The following is a 19,063-nucleotide window of genomic DNA, read 5'->3' as shown; positions in this document are numbered from 1 at the left end:
ACGATGCAAGTTAAGACTTACCCTTGCTTACTTCATTTCACTTCTAAACATCAAGCCTCAATACGAAGTTATTATTTTATGGGTTTATTCATTGATAGAGCCCTAGTATGGGCTCTATGGTGATAATGAGCATGAAACTCAATCTGGAAAATAGTGCACAAAACCACAAGATGGAGAGAAGTCTTTCTCCCAGAGGAAAATGAGAACTCCAGTCCTCCTTGTCTCTGGACTAAATCCTTTGGACCAAAAGGCTTTGATGCTTTCCAGAAGCAGAAACTGAAGCAGGATGAGAAACTGGAGGATATGAATTTCTACAAGCCCTCAAATTTCTGAATGTCCAAATTTCAAAGTGATGTTAGTAGTCCATAAAATGGGCTGGTTAACATGATGCAACTTTCACCAGTTTTACTCATTCCAAAATTTTCACAACACATTACATTTTATCAATAAACATTATGGGCAAACACTGTCACAAGCAAAAGCAAAGTGAACAACAGTTGAATTTTACTGCTCGAAATTCAGTAACTGACATGCAATATAAAATATTCATAAAATATTAAGATATTCTGGAAGAGCTACCCTCCAAAATCAAGGCCAACTTTTCCTACATAGTCTTTTAATTTTTTAAGTCATGAAAATGAACTAAAAAAGAAAACTAATAAAGAAAACTAAGACATAGTCACCACTCACACGCCCCTGCATCACTGAAGGTAATATATAGTATTTTAAAAAGGAGAAATACAACAGTACATTTACATTGAAATTCTTATATTTCAGAAATATACTTTGAGGTTTATGCTATCTCAGACAGAAAATGTAGATCACGACAGCTTTCATACTTTCACATCCAAACAACAAGTACCAATTCATCAACTGAGATACTTATTAAAAACAAACAAAAAAAACCATAAACCTAATACCAACACAAGAAACCTTCAGGTTTGATTATTTTTTGTTTGACTTGAGATTTTTACTGGTATTTATCACAGTTAACTTAAGGCTGGTCAATTGTCACGTTTACTTTGCCAGCCAAGTTCAACGGAAGCTGACTATTTCAACACAAATGACAAACAGTTGCGTTACCTCAAGTGTTCCTTTGGCAGAGTAAGCTGCATATGAGTACAGAAGGTCTTGGCTATGAAGAGTTTTGGTCCCTCTGTTGCACTGCTGTCCATCAGGATAAAAGCATTCGCCGCTGTTTTTCAGAGTTATTGTGTTTGAAGAGGAGCCCGGTAGGTCAAGCAAAACAGAATAATTTACCAGCTGGACATCTTCAAGGCCATAAGAAGTCCACTGAACCAGAATTTTCATTGCAGTGTCTACATCATCTTCTCTAGAGAACTGTAACAAATCTCTGGGGAACAAACAAGCAAACAGTTTTCACGTTACTTCCCACCAAGACACTTGCACCTTAACATGCAGCAGTCTACATTACTTGAATGAAACATGGGATACATGATGGATCATCAAAAGTGCATAAAAAATGAATCACCTTTCATTTTCTTTGCAAATAAATTTCTTACCATTTAAAAGGCAAACACAACCACTTTGGGGGAAATCAAAGTATGGAAAAAATGTTTATAGGAAACACACCCAATTGAAATGTAAAGAATCAATGGAAATTATCATAACAATTGTTTCAAAATTCATCTCCATGAAGCTGCTCAAATTTCTGACACCATCAATTTAATCAACCACTTAGTAGAAAAGAATGCAGTCTGAAGTAATATTTCAGTGACTTCAGGGAGGGAGTGGTGTGGAAAATTAGTTATGTTTGGCTTAAAATCATCAGGTAAAGCAAATTTGCTAAGCAGAATGAAACTTTTTCCCCAAATATTGTGTTAGTTGTGGGAAGGTGTTCCTCAGACTTCCTACCTGAGCCAACAGCTTGGCATGCACACAACATGAGCCTAAAAATTAATTTGGCAGTATTGACCAGATGGGCCAACAGGGCCTTGAGGTAGGTTGGTTTGGGTTTATATCACTACCGGGCTTGTATCACTGTACAACACCTGCTACCAGACAGATCATAGATGAAGGACAAAAATGGTGACAGCATGGAAGGGCCACCCTCCTGCCAGCAAGTGCTAGAATATCCCAGCTGTAGAAAGTATTTTACAGATAACTTTAGATGACTTATTTATGTAAGCAAAGTAGGAAACAAATAAAAAGCAGCATTATTCAAATAAAATGTGCTATCTAAATGCAGTACAAAAACTTAAGGAATATTTGTTGAGTTTCTTGAACATGTTCTATTTTTTTGTTGATATTGTTAGATTGGAAGCTCTCAGGATTGAGGAACAAAATTAAAGGTAATGGTTTTCAAGCACAAATACACTGATACTGCCAGGAAGTCCTGTTCACAAACTTTGCTTCACAGAAAGGATGATTTTCAAAATGATATTTAGATGCTTTACCATCCTCAAAAAACCCTTAGAACTTTAAAAAGTACCCCAGCCATCCTGCACACACTAAAACCAATATTTGATAATGCATATTCATTTTAAAACCATTACTGATATTTATAATAATATCTAATATCTAATGATAGATATTTGAGAATCCCGCCAAGTGCATGCTTGCATTTATAGACACCCTGTGACACTGAGCCATGAGAGCCATGAGCTGCAGAAACTGCAGGCAGGGCAGAGCAGGCTGGCCATGCCAGGGTCTGCAACAGCACCAAGGAATACACCACCAAGGAACAGTTATGATGGAAAGAAAGAAAGAAAGAAAGCACAAAGAATCCCCATCTACCCCAACACAACAAAGCCTTAAAAAAAAAAAAAAAAAGTGAAGTTGTAGAATCTTGTTATAACCTTCAAAACACTCAAAAAACACCAGTGTGATCAGTGTGCATAATCTGGATTAAATAAAGTTTCCAATATACAATGGATTTACAAAACAAATTTAAAAAGTAAATTTCAATTCTTTAAGTTTAAAGAATTGTGTCGTATCACTGCCTGCATCACAGTAACAAGGTTATCAATGTACGAAGTTCACAGCCTTTACAAGAATCCTGGACTTATGTTAAAGACTTCAGAGATCACGTCAGGAGGAGTAATTGGCAAAGGTTATTCTTGCAGAGATTATATTTTTAAATTATGCAAAATAAGTCTTCAAAAAATCTACAGAAAATGAAGAAGTTAAACCAATCAGTAGTATATTACAAGTTTCCAATTTCATCTGCTCCCACTAATGCAATGACATAAACTTGGGCACTGCAGAAACACAGAAAGTTGTTTGATTAACAATCACCAACAGAACATTCACATATCCCACTGGTGATAGAACCATTAATAGGATAAATAACTTATAACTTCAAGAAACTTATCCCAGGACAATAAGGTTATGACACATTGCAACAAGAAGGAACCAGTTTCAATAAAAGTAATTAAGCATTGAAAGAAGACAGGGATACAATAACGAAGCTACTCCCTCAGTAATACAAGCAAAGTTACTTTCTACTTTGTAATTAAGTAAGTGTGTCTTTGAAACTTTTGCGACAACAGAACTGATTAAGTTAAAGAAATGAGCACACTAACTGTTCACTCCATAATTTCTTTATAGGATGTTAAAATCAAATTGCAAATCACAAGCAAACCTTATATTAAAATAAATCAGCACATATAAGACTATTTTGATAGATCTTATAAGCAACACAGGACCGAGGGTTGCTGTTTTACAGATTTCCTACAATGACTGTCCTGCACTTACCCTTGATATAATTCTGCTGACTTCATGGACTTAAAATCCAAAGCAAATTTAACCCATTATTCTTATTACATACCAGCTCAACAACAAATGCAATGTAAAAACAGTATTTCCTAAGACAGACCAAATTTAGAATAGCATCAAGTTTGTCTGCCAGTCCATCTTGGCTGTTAAAAAAAACAAAAAAAACACAACACTTCCACACACTTCATAGTCACTCCCTTCATCATGTCCCATAACTTACTTCTAAAACTGCCACAGCATTAAGATTCATAGCAGTAAGACTTAAGCAGTCAAAACAGGCCCTGAAGACAATTATGCCTCTCACTTCTGCAAGCACACTCAGTAGGAATCAATAGCAATGCGATTGCCAATTTCCATTTACAGTATGACCTTTAATAACTTCAGCCAAATTTTTGTATTCCCGCACATTAAAACAACCCTTTATTCAGCTATGTGTCTAGCTTCAGTCAATGGGAATAACCGCAAAGTTAATGGTCAGATCTCAGTTACTGTAAATCTGCATAATTTATTGAAGTGGAGCCACCAAGGGTGTAAGAATTGGTCTCAAGTTAGAATCAATGTTAATAACAATAACCATCAGAATAATACTGTGTATTTATCTGATGTTCTCCAAGGGATTTCTACAAGTTATTTTCTTTTACTTTCTAGTACAAATCAGATTTGGATAAGATATTGAACTAACAGATCAAAACGGACCATAAACTTGTTTTCATGCATGTTTTGCTCCATCTCAAGTACGCTTGGTTTCTGAATTGGAAAAAAAAAAAAAAAAAAAGGAATATAATTGCACTTAACTCTGAAAGCATACACTATTTTACTTCAGATAAAGTTTTCCACTTTGATATGATGAAAAGATGAAGAAAACATTTCTGAAGACACAATCTTAGACTTCCAATATAAAAAAGATTATTTTACTGCCTGATCAGTTGAATGTCCTGGTGAGTTAAGACAAGCACACCAGTATTGCTGAAGGTCCAAAGCTCTGTAACTACAGGAATAATTCGAAATAAGCTGAAGATACATCTGTAATGAATCTATTCTTTCTGCAGCCTCTGCAGTTTCAAAAGACCAATATTTAACAGATGATTATAAAAGATAAATGAGGACAGGCACATGCACGCACAAAATACAAAAATTTCATTTTAAAATTGGTAACCATGGGAAACATGGAGCTGAAGCAGCTTAATGGAGAACCATTTGTTGTTGGAGCATTTTGTACAAGAATTTCCTAAAGAAGAGAACAATATAGTGCGAACAAACCAGCTGCTTGCTGCTGGTGATATACTGGGACACTGCAGAACACCATTCAAAAAGGTACTGACAAATTGCAACAGGTCACTGCAAGAATCAAAAGATGGATCGATTTAATAGTACAACCACTCCTTATCAATTGTATTAACCCAATGCAATCAATCAATCCATAAATAAAAACAAGTCTAAGCCTGCAGCAGAATTCTACAAATTTAATTTTAAAAATCTCCAGGGAGAAAAATTTCCCTCATATATGAAAAACTCCTCTATGAAAAAGTTGCTTTTTTTTTCTTTAACGATTTAATGTCTAGACTAATATCTGCCTACGTTTCCTGGCCTATTAATGGACAACTTTGAGTTCTGCTTTTGCAGTTAGAAGTGTATCCAATTTTTATTTTCATGATTTTTAAATGTTACTTTTTTTTCTTCCCCTTCCAGTTCACTGAAATTGGGGTTTAAGAAGGAGAACAAATATAATTTTGGAGTTTTTATGTGCCAGTTTTTCATCTGGGTAACTGTTTTCAAAGTTTAGGGGTCACAACGAATTCACTAGACAAGATTTTTTGCAACCGATGTCAGATCAAAGTGGTATCTTGGCTAATATGTTGTTTACAACAGTAACTGGTAGCAGATGATCAAAAAGAATGCAAGAAACACATCATATGGGGTTATTATATTTATAGGTTTCCATGCATATGTCTTTTTTTCCTACCTGCAAACGTGTCCAGGCCGAGTTTTAAAAATGTGTACATATGCTGAGTACGTATTTTCATATTTTCTTGTGGTTTCATCCCGCTACAAGCAGAGATGTTGCTGCTTCAAAAGTGCCGGACGTGTGCACAGCACTCGCGTGGACCAACTGTTCAGCATATGCACAAGCATTTTTCCCAGTTGCTGATACAGTATCTGTTTGCATCCATCACGTTTACTGTGTGCAGACACAGCGACCCAAATGTTTCCAGGAAATACCACCTGCCCAAGCCACATCTGCCTGCATTTTAATTACACGTTCCTGTTAATTAGGGGGCTCAACTGGCCGGTCTCCAGCACGCCCAATCGTATTTCTCGTTGTCCAGACTGACTGCCACAAATTTGCTGATTCCAAAAGAAAACTTCCAAGTACAAGAGAGGAAAAATATTTATCAGCATGTTAAATTATTTAAGAGAAACATTCTCGTGGTGTAAGCAGCTGACTGCAGGCAGCTTGGCGCAGAGGGGATGCGGTTGTCTGAAGGTACCAAGAACCATGTCAGGTTCTTCAGGGGACCTTGCAAGGCCTCCAGCAGCTGCTGAAGCAGTCCCATGACACGTCCTCTGTCACATCTGCCATCACTCTACATTCTGCATGCTCTGGGCATGTATTTCACAGTGATATTGACATTATTTTTGTGGTAGCCATGGGTCACAAGAAATGCAGTGCTGCGTTTTTTCATGTCACACGATGGGGACACCACTTCCTAAATCATACACAGACAAGGTGATGCAGGCCAAGAGCATGAGCGCAATGCAAAAGTATGGCTAAACATAGCATTTGGACACTAGATACAGCCACTACATGACAAGATGCTCCTTCTTATGTACGCCTGTTTTTTGGCCGGCTGGATGAACCACCGCAGCAGCCTCTGCAGGCAGGACCTACCACCTCTAAGTCCCTCCCTGTCCCGTTCTGCCTGATGGACCTACACACAGCTCGTCTGGATACCGTGACAAATACATAGACTGTCCTACTAACAGGACAGCTAAAGACATGGTCAAATTTTGGGTACCCATATATATCTTCTGCCATCAAAGCACTTCCTGATCTGCACCAGCGTGTCTATGGACACTACACAGTACCTACCACAGAGGTGCTACATGCTATTGGCATGAAGCAGTATTTTAATGACAGTTCATTCTCCATAGAATAAAAGTAATTCATAAACCCATTAAAATACATAACATGTGACAATAGCATACCAGCTCTAGATTTGGTCATAGAATTCTATAGCAAAAAGAAGTGTTTTTTATTTTTCCATTTACTTTAACATCATGTGCACTATGGCTTTTGCATATTTACAAAAAAAAAGGGGGATTTGCATCATCTCGTTAGAATATGATACCATGAGTAAGCACAAAAGTACTTTTCAATAAAACTTCACAGCTTTTTTGTCCTATGTCTAGGTCCACCTCGCTATTAAACTTTTGCAGGGGTACCCAAGCATACGTACCCTCTCCTATCATGGTATAATTACATGCACAACAGTTGCAGGTCAAACCTCTCATTTTTCTGCCGAATTCTTTGTCATGGGATTGAAGACACTCAAATCTCAGCCCCTGCTGGCTTCCAAACGTGGCTATTTTGTACATTGTTTTGTTCACTGCAGGACTACTAAGCATATTGCTACTCCCTGCTGCAACAGACAGTCAAATCCCTTTTATATGTTTTAAATAAAAGTAACGGAGATAGTTCAAACCTCACTTGCCAACATCAGGATGCAAGCCAAACTTGCATTCAAGGCAGATGGTGAAAGGCATTGAAAAATGACCAATTCTTTCATTCCGTGTTTCTAGATTTTATTGCAAAACAAGCAATTCATTGTTCCTGTACACTAAACATTGCAAAGTCATAAATTGACCGTAGGTGAGCTTTCCAAAGTTTTCTAAGAGATTTGGCTGTCATTTATATGAACATCTAGCCAGCATCCAAATCTTCGAAATGCTTCAGAAGATAAGAATGCCAATACTACTTCCAGTAAATGCCCATCAAATGATTGCTCAGAAAAAAAGTAAAAACATGGCAAACACATACACAATCTCCCTACTGCTATTCTAGTCTATTTTAAGCTTAGAAGACTTTTGAGTAATCTATAGTTCTGAATACCTGTGACTTCTTTGAGAGCATTCACCTTAATTTTCAGCAATAATATGCCATTTTAAGCTAAACATGTTCTTCTTAGACCTATTTGTTTAACAAACAGCAATTATTTTATTGTGGAATCTTTCACTGTGGAAATAAACACCAGTGGCAATACCCAATGCCTCACTGATTCCAACATCAAACAGAGTAACAGTACTTTAAAATATTTTTAATGCACAAAATCATATTTTAATGGTCTATTAATGGAAAACTATCAATTGCATCTTTTTATTGATGGAGAAAGAAAATTGGTGAGAGCAGTTATTGAACAGTACACAAGCTAAAGTCATCATATGACTTATGAGTTTATTTCATGAGTTAAATTGCCACAGAGTATTTGGCCAGATCCACCAACAAATCATCAGCTGACATTTGTGGAAATCAGCCCCACTGGCTTCCAAACTTTGAAATCTAAGTATCTGCCAAGTACTCCATTTGCAAATATATTACATTACATGGTGAGCATGTACTTTTTTTTTTTTTTTTTTGGTGTTTTAAACCATACGAGTTTATATCTACTTGGAACTAGAGTCATTTTACTCTTACTTTTAGTAATTCCTCACAGTCATAATTTCAGAGGAAACTGTAGGAATAAATTGCATCCCAGCACAAGAATGGCTTTTGTTCTATTCTCCTAAATATAGTCTTTTACAGCAATTGAGCTAATATTCCCAGTATTTCATGAATCATCAGTATCAGCAAATACCAATTATAAACATCTCTTATTTAGAGTCTAAAACATACTGCATATGTGTTTGAGTGCAGAAATTGCTGGGCAAAGAACTGAAGAATTTACTTAATTCATATTCTTTACAAGTCAGCCAAGAAGATCTGAATATATGTAAAATGTGTTATCTGGGTTATAAATCTGGTAGAATCTGCTCTGAATACATTAAAAAAAAAAAAAAAAAGACCACCTTCATACTAGCTTTATTTGCAGTACAGAAAATGGATAGCAAATGATCAACATTACTGCATTACTTTACAAATGAGTTGGTTTATCAATAGAGCTCCTCAAAATACAGTAAAATGCATGGCCAGAGTGAAGGTTGTTTAATTGAGCTCACTTTACTATAGTAGCAATGGACTACAGTCACAAGTAATCAGCTAAAGTTCAGCTGCCATGCAATAACATAAGAAATTATCAGTTTTTGATCACTTGTAATGATGTCTGCAAAATCTGAAAGGCAGCTGACTTTGATATTAAGCCAGATGCTTAAGAACTGAAAAACATAAATCTGTTAAAGTTTTTGAAAATGCTTAGCATAAGCAAATCACTCAAGGACAAACAGGTAGGCAATTACAGAAGTAGACCTACAAACCCAGTTGCCTGATTCACACTTGAGGGTTTCAGTTATAGAAGTATCTTACACTTTATTTAAAATCCCCCTTAATTTTTTATTTTTTTTTTTAAATCACTCAGTTTTACATGACACACCTTGCTTAATTAACTAGCATAGAGGCAGATGTGAATGTCATTTAGCATTTCTCCCCCATCATTCTGGAGACACACTAAAAAAAGGATGGTGATCATTATCCATTTTCAGAATAGTTAATGAACCACAGAAACCTTAATCTGGAGAGTGACAGATCCAGACCCTCGGAATAGGCCATTATTCAAAATCCCAAAGACCGTTAATGCCAGATGCCAACGGAGAGGGAAGTTACCTTTTAAATCGCATACTTCAGCATAAAAGAATTCATTGCCATGATTCACTGTTCCTCTTGTTTACAGAAAGGTTTAGGTGAAAGGAAGTAAATGAACCTTCTGTCTTCAAATGCTTACCACAAAGAGAACTGATCCGCTCCTTCATGTATTTATTGTTTTTAATATAGCAAATTATTTTCTACAAATGAAATCACAATATTTTTAAGTGTAAGTAGAATGGAGATACGTAGGCAAGAAACCTCTTTTTTTCATTAAACAATCCTGTTTACAAGATCTCTCAAAATAATGCCATTTTCTTTCAAAATCAGTAAAATCAGCAGCACTTTTTCCTATTAACTTCCATAGTTGTTAATTTCCAGGCACAAAAGACAGGTTTTCTCTATATTATATGGGGGAGAGGAAACATCACAATCTGTATCTTCATCCAATTTTATCTGAAGTACTTTAAATAACGTTACACTATGTTGTAAAATACAACAGTATTCTGTATGCCTTAACCTTTACGTTAGACGCACAAGGATATCTTAGTCTCCCTTTTAAAGATAGCAAAAGAAATATCATTTTATTTGAAATTTATAGGTCTAGTTTTTTTTACAGAGGGATTTAGTACTCTCCTCCCAATGCAATAGGAAATCCAGGCCTGAAGCTCCAAACATTAGTGCCCTGCATCTTCCAACAGGTCACGATGTGGAGCACAAGGCATACTGCAGCCAAAGGACACCAAAAAATTAAGTCTCCCACCTTGAAAGTGCTGCATATAACCACGTTTTCACAGGCCAAAGTAATTGACCCAGCAAAAATTCACTATGATATAATCTCCTTTTCCTCACAGACCACAGGAAATATGCCAATGTCTCAATAAAATGGGGCCAGCTGCATAATCAAGCCCCAGTGATATATTTTACTGTCTGAGACAATCACGTTTACTCATGGCAAAAGACAAATTCTATATGGATGTGAATAGCAATGGATGTTTCACTAATGCTTTTTTATAAGGAAAACCTATTGATCAAAAAACTTGAAACCTTGCTTTTTATATAATCTGCTGATCAAAAAAAAAATCTCAATACTGCCCAACTGGCAGTATTTTATTCCTTTCATTTCCCAATCATTGTGTTATACCACAAACTGAAAAGCAATTAGATTGAACGCTAGGTGTTACTCTGACAGCACTGGACATCTTTATTTAAACCATATGATTCAATTTTTAAATAAAATCGCATTTCCCAAAGGATACTAAGGAATTAAGAGAGGATCCTAACCTGAAATCCTAGAAAAACTTGTCAATGTTTAGAAAAGCTATCCATTATTTGAAGATTTAGAATGATATGGAATTAGATAAATCCCCAAATAAATGTTTAATTTTTAAAACTAAAAAGAAGATTAAAGCTTCATTTTATCTGATGAATCTCAATAAGTTAACCCTACGTACAGGAGAGCCTCAGCCAACCAGAAGACAGTGCCATGTAACCTTTCTGTTACCAGCTTCACTTTCTTATCTCTGTATGTTAATTTACCAGTGCAATTCTATTAGAACTGAAGACATTTCTAGCTGAAATTTCTAGCTGTGTTAGCTTAGACATTTTATGGAAACATTTACAAGTCCAGTCAGGTGTATTAGTTAAAATGAAAACTGCAGATAAAAAAAAATGGGAGAAAGGGCACAATACCAGTTTTACATATTTATGCAAGAAAAATGTTATCATGAGCGTCATATCACATGGCTTAGTTCAGATAATCACCATCTTACCAGCCAAACTCTGTTTCAGCTGAATTTGTTTTATCTTAAAATACTTACATCTCTGAACTCACCCTTCAGTTCCAATATACAACTGAGGAAATCAACACTGATAACCAAAACATTGTTCTGTAGTTATTTATGCTATACCACAGATCAAATTGCTTGTGGATATACAAAATGCTCTCTACAAAGGAACAAGCATAAAATCTTTTTTTTTTAAAAAAAAAAGAGAGGCTTGGAAGAGACCACAGGAGATCATTTGGGTCAAGGCAGACTCAGCTCACCCTGCTGTCCCTGCAGGCAGATGCTTTCCTGCCCTGTTCCAAGTATAGTCCCTGTCCATCCTAAATAACCCCACTGTATCTTGATATCCTGCTACATTTAAGCACACTGTATGTCCTCCCTTCTACCACTGATGTTAAGAATAGACTAATCTCTTCTTTTTTTTTGCAACTTTTTTTATTTCCTCCCAGACCTGAAGACCCCTATCACCTTCCCTCATCTCGCTTTAAGCCAAACATTCTTTCATCCATTTCTCAGAGTCCCCACCCCTGAAATCTGATGGCTTTTCCTCATCTCCTGGTCTGCTTCAACCCCCCTGAAATTCAGTTCCACAAAATGGACTCTGTAAATACGTCACATGCATTTAAAATGAATAATTAGCATCTAATTACTGTTTGCTTTCATGAAGTCAATTATTATTCCTCAACTGTCCTTATTCTGATTTCACCCATATAGCTTTCCAGTGAATTCACAAAGTCCTTCAGCTTTGTTGACCTCGAATTTCAAAAAGGCCTTCGTCTTTCATTACTCATTTACTTTAAGAAAGAATGGTCCCGAGCACATCATTATATGCTGTAGAAAATAGGTCAGATTTTCAAAGTGCAGAAAACCTACTGTTAGGACTAGGTATCTTTTTTCACCTAAAAAATCAGTTCCCATATAAATAAGTAAGCTTAATTGCAAGAGATACAAAGTTGTTGAAGCCTGCCTCACACCGTATTTATCATACGTCAGTATGTGCAGACAGCAACCTGGCCAGAACTCTGAGGAAGCTCTGCCTGTGTACTTTCACTGAAGAGAGTCCTCCCAGAGCATCAAATATACTCACAAAAGCGCATTGCCTCACAATGCCTATGTGTATATGGCAAAACATTGGCGCAACCATGTAGGGTCTTCCAAAACAAGTCACAAGGAACCCTCTCCTCCCCTCCACCATTTTCTGTTTCTAGACTTTCGGCATGCAACATCCCTTCTTTTCCCTTTGCAATCCCCAAAGAGTAACTCATTCCCCAAAGCAACCTATTCACCAATATTTTCTTTCCTGCTCTAGATTTCTCTCAGAATCCTGGCCCTTCTTTAGCTGAAAATGAAATTAAAAAGTGCAGTATCTCATGGACAGTAGGCGGTGTTTTCATGGAGTAACACTTAGATGTTCTAATTCATTTTCAGCATCTCTTCTGTTCCAACTGAAATTTCAAAGCCAATTTTGAGTGAAAAAAAGCACAAATAAAAGACAAAAAGAACAGCAATATGCAGATGTTCAGGAATTAGAATCAAGGCTGAAAAATGCCCCCTAGTATTCCGCGTGCTTTAATGTGCAATCACCTGAATTGCTTACTGCCAGTACAAATGGGCTATTGTAGGATGGCAACGTTAAACCTGAAGGCCAGAGGGGGGTGGCTGTTGCTAGGCAGTAAAGAGGAAAGTGCTCCATTCCAAAGCTGCAGTATCAATTAAATCTTCAGAAAAAAAATACAAAGAAGAATCATTACACATCAATGGTAAATTTCAGTATATTTTCTTGTCTCTTCTCCCCATAAAGATATTATGACTTTGAGTCTTAGCTTGCCCCTAATGTGGTGTTAAATAAGCTACGTACAGACATGAGGACACAAACAAGTGTTCAAAATTCGGCATAAGTGCAGGTTTTCACTGGTTATGCATGTACTGAGCATGGTCATGTAGACACACTGCAGAAAGTGAAAGTGTTGGCATGGTCATCTGGTATTGTTTCTTACGCCTCCTATAAAGATCATCATCTGTCTCCCAGGTGGAGAAACTCTAGGAGGCAGAAGCTCAGTTTGTTATTAACATGACTAACACGCATATTCCCAGTAACAAAGTACCTATATTGATTATGCAACCACAGCATTTCATCCCAAGTTTCTTAAGTATCTGTGACATTAACATATAAATTGCATACTCAGCTCTTTCCACTGCTCTTTGTTAGATTTTTTCAAGGGTCTCTCCCCCACATCTTCCTCTTCCTACTACAAACCATACTTTGGCAACCTAAGCCTTGGGTGGCTTTACCTCTACCACATTTCACCCCTGCAGTGTTCCCTGCTAACTCCAGCCCACTGCTCCAACATAATGTGTTATTTTACGTACCAAGCAGACAGGATCAGCAAATAATAAGACATCTTTGAGCCTTGGGACTGAAGAAACACCCGGTGTAACAATCAGATCTTGAGTGAAGAAAGAAAGGACAAATTTGATCTGATAAGGGAACTGACCCCACATCTCCCCCAGTCCTTGTCCTGCATATCACAAGAGAAAGCACTTAGAGGAAATACCCCAGAAACATGGGCTTATGACAATAATTTAGTCACGATATTCAGCTGGGGAGTCAGAAGAGGAATAGCCTAGGAAAGTGTTTTGTCACCTTGGACACAGGTTTTAAAATTTTAGAGAAGTGTTATCACCTGAGATGATTTGGCATTCTGTGTCTACAAGTTTGCTCTCTGAGCTAACAAATGCACAAATGCTTATAAAAATGGATGAAATCTTTTACCACCATGATAATTAGTTTCTAAATTTTATTTTAAAATATTACTCATATGCTTCATGACTAATATGCCACCGCTCTTTTGAAGGGGCAAAAGAGCAGGTGGTTTTGGAAAAAAAAAAAAAATCATTATGAGATGATTTCGTTTAAGTCTTTTATCTACAGTAAGATTTTAACATTTACAGAGTTAAGAAATAGGAAGTGAGAATAATCTTGCTCTGCATTATCTCATCTTCTGTTCACCTTGGCCACTATATTAGGATATGCAGCTTAATGACACATTTATATGAAGACAATAATAGCTTTATAGCTTACTATGCTATGTTGCTAGGATGCACTTCTTAAATCATCAACAAAATTACTCTCTCCAGCTATATATTTAGTGTACCTATCAGCACCTGGGAAAACTGAATTAATCAAATTATCCACAGCCAAGATTTTTTTTTTTTAAATGGATGGTTAACATTAGAATCCCATATCCACATTTAGACATATAAACAAATAAAATCTGGAATATAAAATGATGAGCACTGAAAATTAGTTTACATACGCAAGAGCTTTGTGAAAGAGTTAAGAATCTGGTTCAGAAGCCTATTTCCTCCTCGGTTATAAAACCTTCTCGTGTAAGACTGACAAGTCAGCAGTGTTGTGTGTTTCTGAGGACAAGACATCTCACAGAGAATGGCACCTGAATGTTTTTTTCCTTTTCCACCTACTCAGGCCTGAGCCCTAGTCTCAAGAGACTACCAAATGTTCTGCCTTCAAATACGCCACCTTATCAGTAATCTCAATTCACCCTGTAAATTCATGCGGCTCTCCAGCTGCAGCTATTTCAGCTAAAGGGATTATCATCAGTGTCCCAAGCCCTTCCTGACTCCTTTGCCCTCCATCTAAAAATTACTGTTTATTCAGCTCTGCTGATGGAATGAACAAACTGACCTCAATCAAAGTGAGCTCGGTTTATTTACACATTTTAAATATTACATATTTGTTAGTCCAAGCTCATCAACCAGCTACCAAAATATTTTCCTGTAGGAAGCCCTATCCCTAAGAGTAACGATAATCTCTTGGCAAGCCACCATCCAACAGAAGTCTGCTTCCATCATTTCTCTTGTACCCATAGTAAGCACTGGCTGTTCTGTTTCCTGAAATGAGGTCACCACATCAACATTTTTTAGCCAAATGGGCCATACCTCCTTAAAGTTTTGCTATTTTAAAGGCAAAATAAACTGCACTACTCCAGCAAACAGGTTAAAGGCTCCCTAAGTAGCCAAAAGATAACATGAGACAAGACGTGACTTAATGACGTACACCATCTCCTGCAACTAAAGCAGCTTTCAAGAACCCATGCGTGCTTTCACAAAAAAAAAGATACATCTGCATTGCTGAATGAAGAGAAGAAAACAGTTAAAGGAATTCAAAGGCGCGTTGTTTCTATTAGTTCATATTTGAAGTACAACGATGCATGAAATAATGCTTGTTAATATCCACATTTCCGCATGCTGCCGAATTAAGGATAAAGCCCCAAACTGTTAAACTGCAAGCAAAAAAACCTACCTTTGTTCCTGTAAACTAGCAAGTCTCTTATATAGATCATAAACATGCAATTTTGAACCCAATTTTTAAAATCATGTTTTCTTTGTTCAAGAGTCAGAGAGGAGTATACAAATACATAAGGATATACGTGAGCGTGTGTGTACACGCAGTGCAAGCTGTACTGGAAGAACCCTGACAACTGCTTAATCTGCATCTGTTATTTTCCAATTCAGAGCTGACTGCAGGAACACCACCAGAGTTCACTGCAACTCCTAATGACAGTGAACAAACAAGATGTTTGGAACACAACCTGCTTTCTCTACCCCTGGACGCGTCTAACTACAGTTGAACTTGTCTCCGGCTAGATGAAGCATGAACCCCAGGAGACACAGCTACAACGGGCTGCTCCTTCCACCGGGCAGCTGTCTGCACTCAGTGTCATTCACCTGGGAGAAAGCCTGGGAGAAAGCCTCGCAACAGCTTCCAGCTGCTGTTAGCTCCCATATTACAGAGGGAAAAACACACATTAGGCTGGCCTGCTGGGTAAACATACTCACCTGTTTCTCCAGGCTTCTTTGCGAAATGCCACTTTAAGTCTGCAGGGTCACAGCTGTCAGAGATGTATGAAGATCGGAATAGACATTCTGTTATTAACTAAAAAGTTTAAGTAAACAAAAGCATCACCTGTTTCTCTCATTTGCAAAGATTCTTCTTCCTTGAATATTTATATTTTAACACACTGAAGACTTGTATTATCCAAGACCCTGGGAAACTGCTGAGTCTAGTGATGGTATTTAAGTTATGGCTTTTTCATATCTTCTGGAGCTAAGACAATTACAGAGACATTTTTAGAGCCACTAAAAATCTACTATCCGGCAGGGTGAAAAGTTAAATGCAAGTGAAACAAAAATAATACAAACTTCATATTTGTTGGTTCCACAACCTGACAAAGACGCCTCTATTACAAAATTCTATCAAATGTCAACACTTACGGACAGCATTATTTGCAGTATGCTTCAAAAATCCTCTAATGCTGAAAACAACTGTAATTTGCTCTGGCACTACTCCTATGAAGTGCTCAATTCAGAGACCTGTTTCTGTCGGTAAATACATGTGTGAACCTTTATTGTACAAAGCTCCTTTGAGCAACCAAACCAGTATTTTCCCCACTCTCCAAAAACACTTGGACCAATAACGTACAAAATCTTTTCTTACAGTAGTCCCCTTCAGTAGGCTACTCCATAAGCTGTTATGCATCTTCCCTATATAACTGAGAACACAGAAATGATACACCTGATATCATAGAAGTCACTTATATAAAGAGCTTAAAAAAAATATCTGAAACAGACGGTTAGATGAACATAATCTGATTACCCACCTCCAGGAAAGTATTTCCAATTATTATAGCTCAGATTATCAAATAATTCCTGCTAAGCATAGCATTAGAAACATTATTAAAATTAATGGCTGCAGTTTTCAGCTGATGAATGCATAATAAACATGACATCATACAAACGATCATAAGGAAGCAATATGTAATTAGTTATTTTTGAGGGCAGAAGACTATCAATGAAACATGAATTTTAATGTTGCAATTTTTTTCTGTCTTCTAACCCAGGCACTCACAGGAAGAAATGAAAACTGAAAAATTTAGAGGGTTTGGGGACCCTTCCTGACTGTAGCAAACAAACATGCTAGAATACATCCTGCACCTACCCTCAAAAGTTCTATTCAGCAATAAACTATCAGCAGGAATTTTACAGAATACATTTACTATTTAATGAACAAAGCAAGGACTACCTGAAATTATATACACTGTTCAAAACAAATCATTCCCCCCAGCTTTATTCTTTAATACCTATAGAAAAACATACAGCAACAGATAAAAGATTTCTGGCCATGCAAATATAATTCAAATTTATCTCAAACCTTAGCTTCTGGAGTACTGTGATGATATCAGATTTTCAGCTTTTATTAAAAAATATTTTACCTTTTCATTTTATGAAGGAGAACATGACAGATTGACCCAAGAACACTCGGCAGTCAGCTAACAAATTAAAAATGCACTCCTATTTTAATATAATTACTTTTATTGCTTAAGTAAGTGACAATAGAAGATGAATCATTTTGCCACGTGGTGGTGGCAATTCTGCTTTATGTGATATGAAAATAGATTAAGATGGAAAAACAGTCGCACAGAAGGACAGTGGTGTCACCACCTCAGAGTGCTTCTCTGACGTGATGCTCTGCAAGCTGCAGTGGCACGACCCAGCCAAGGAGGGGAGGTTTGGGGCCACCACTGCAGGGCCCAGGCAGAAACACAATTCCCTGCCAGCCAGCTTTGCTGCCCACTGGGTCCCATCCATGCAGGAGCACAGTGGCAGCTCGGAGGCTCCAGCAAACACAGACGCACTAGGTGATGTTCAATACATTCTGTTTTGGGCACTGCCAACAGCCACAGTCCTCTAGACCAAGCATGAGATCACAATTACCATCAATAAAAGGAGTATAAGAAATAGAAATACCCTACACGTCATGCTGACTGGATAGCTGCTGCATGCCACACCACAGGATCTATATCTCTGAAAAGAGATGGAGAAAAACAAATGGATCCAGAGTGTTATGAACACATGAACCACTTTGATTTAAACTGATGAGGGGAAAAGGACATAACCAGATATGTTTAAGCCCTACTTGCTTGCTGTAATATAAAGAAAACTATTCTAAGCAACAAGAAGCCTATTCTGGAAAAACCTCAGGCTAACAATTTAATTTCTGACTACAGAGATATTACCTTGTTAAATCAACAGTCAGTGAAAGGCTTTTACTTCCTCCTGTAAGTGCATTACCAATCCTTTCCTTTTCCGCTGTAATTCTGCCACCAGATGGAGTTCACATCTTGTGACAGTCACAGGAGAAAGAACAATGAAAACCACAAAACCGTGTATGGATTTCAACACGTTCCAAATAAATACAGCTCAAAGCTACTGTCTGCACTTAAACCGAAGGAAGTATTTGGCAAAGCAGCATAAACAGAGTAAGAGGTCCGGCAAAAAACTCTTACTGCTGAAAAAGACATACAGTTTTAAGAGGAATGAAGTCATTCATTTGAAACTGTGCTGAGAATATAACAGCAAGTTATGTAGTTACCTGTTACATTCTTTAGATTATAAGAAGATATCCAGCTGACACAAGATTTATTCCTTTGAGCAGCAGTTTCTTTTTGAAACAGAGGGAAAGTAACCCAAAGAGGGTATAGTTTTCTTGTAGACACTGTACACGTTGTAAATAAACTTTCTGTGGAAAATAGGAAAGTTTGACTCTTCAACTGTCTGCTAGTGAGACCCTGCTAATTTAAGACACAGCCAAGCAATTTTGATGAAAGCAGAAACCACATCAACTTCAGCAGGAACTCTGAAAATCAGCAGAACATAGGAGTGA

At 37.2% G+C, this 19,063-nt stretch overlaps 1 protein-coding gene across 20 annotated transcripts in view; it reads right to left on the bottom strand.

Annotated features, from left to right (window-relative positions):
- Window positions 1–19,063, bottom strand: part of NAALADL2 (N-acetylated alpha-linked acidic dipeptidase like 2) — a 432,007-nt gene that overhangs the window by 187,482 nt on the left and 225,462 nt on the right. For all 20 annotated transcript variants that reach the window (XR_011811283.1, XR_011811282.1, XM_027463880.3 and 17 more), the window contains one exon: window positions 1,084–1,354. Coding sequence is in view for 18 of the 20 variants with exons in the window: in XM_027463880.3 (XP_027319681.1) it covers window positions 1,084–1,354 (271 nt within the window). In the remaining 2 variants the exon portion in view is untranslated. The remainder of the gene's footprint in view (window positions 1–1,083; window positions 1,355–19,063) is intronic.

This window comes from Anas platyrhynchos, chromosome 9, assembly GCF_047663525.1.
Source record: "Anas platyrhynchos isolate ZD024472 breed Pekin duck chromosome 9, IASCAAS_PekinDuck_T2T, whole genome shotgun sequence".
Taxonomy (NCBI): Eukaryota; Metazoa; Chordata; class Aves; order Anseriformes; family Anatidae; genus Anas; species Anas platyrhynchos.
Note: the sequence above shows the minus strand (reverse complement) of the source record. Positions and strands in the feature narration are given on the sequence as shown.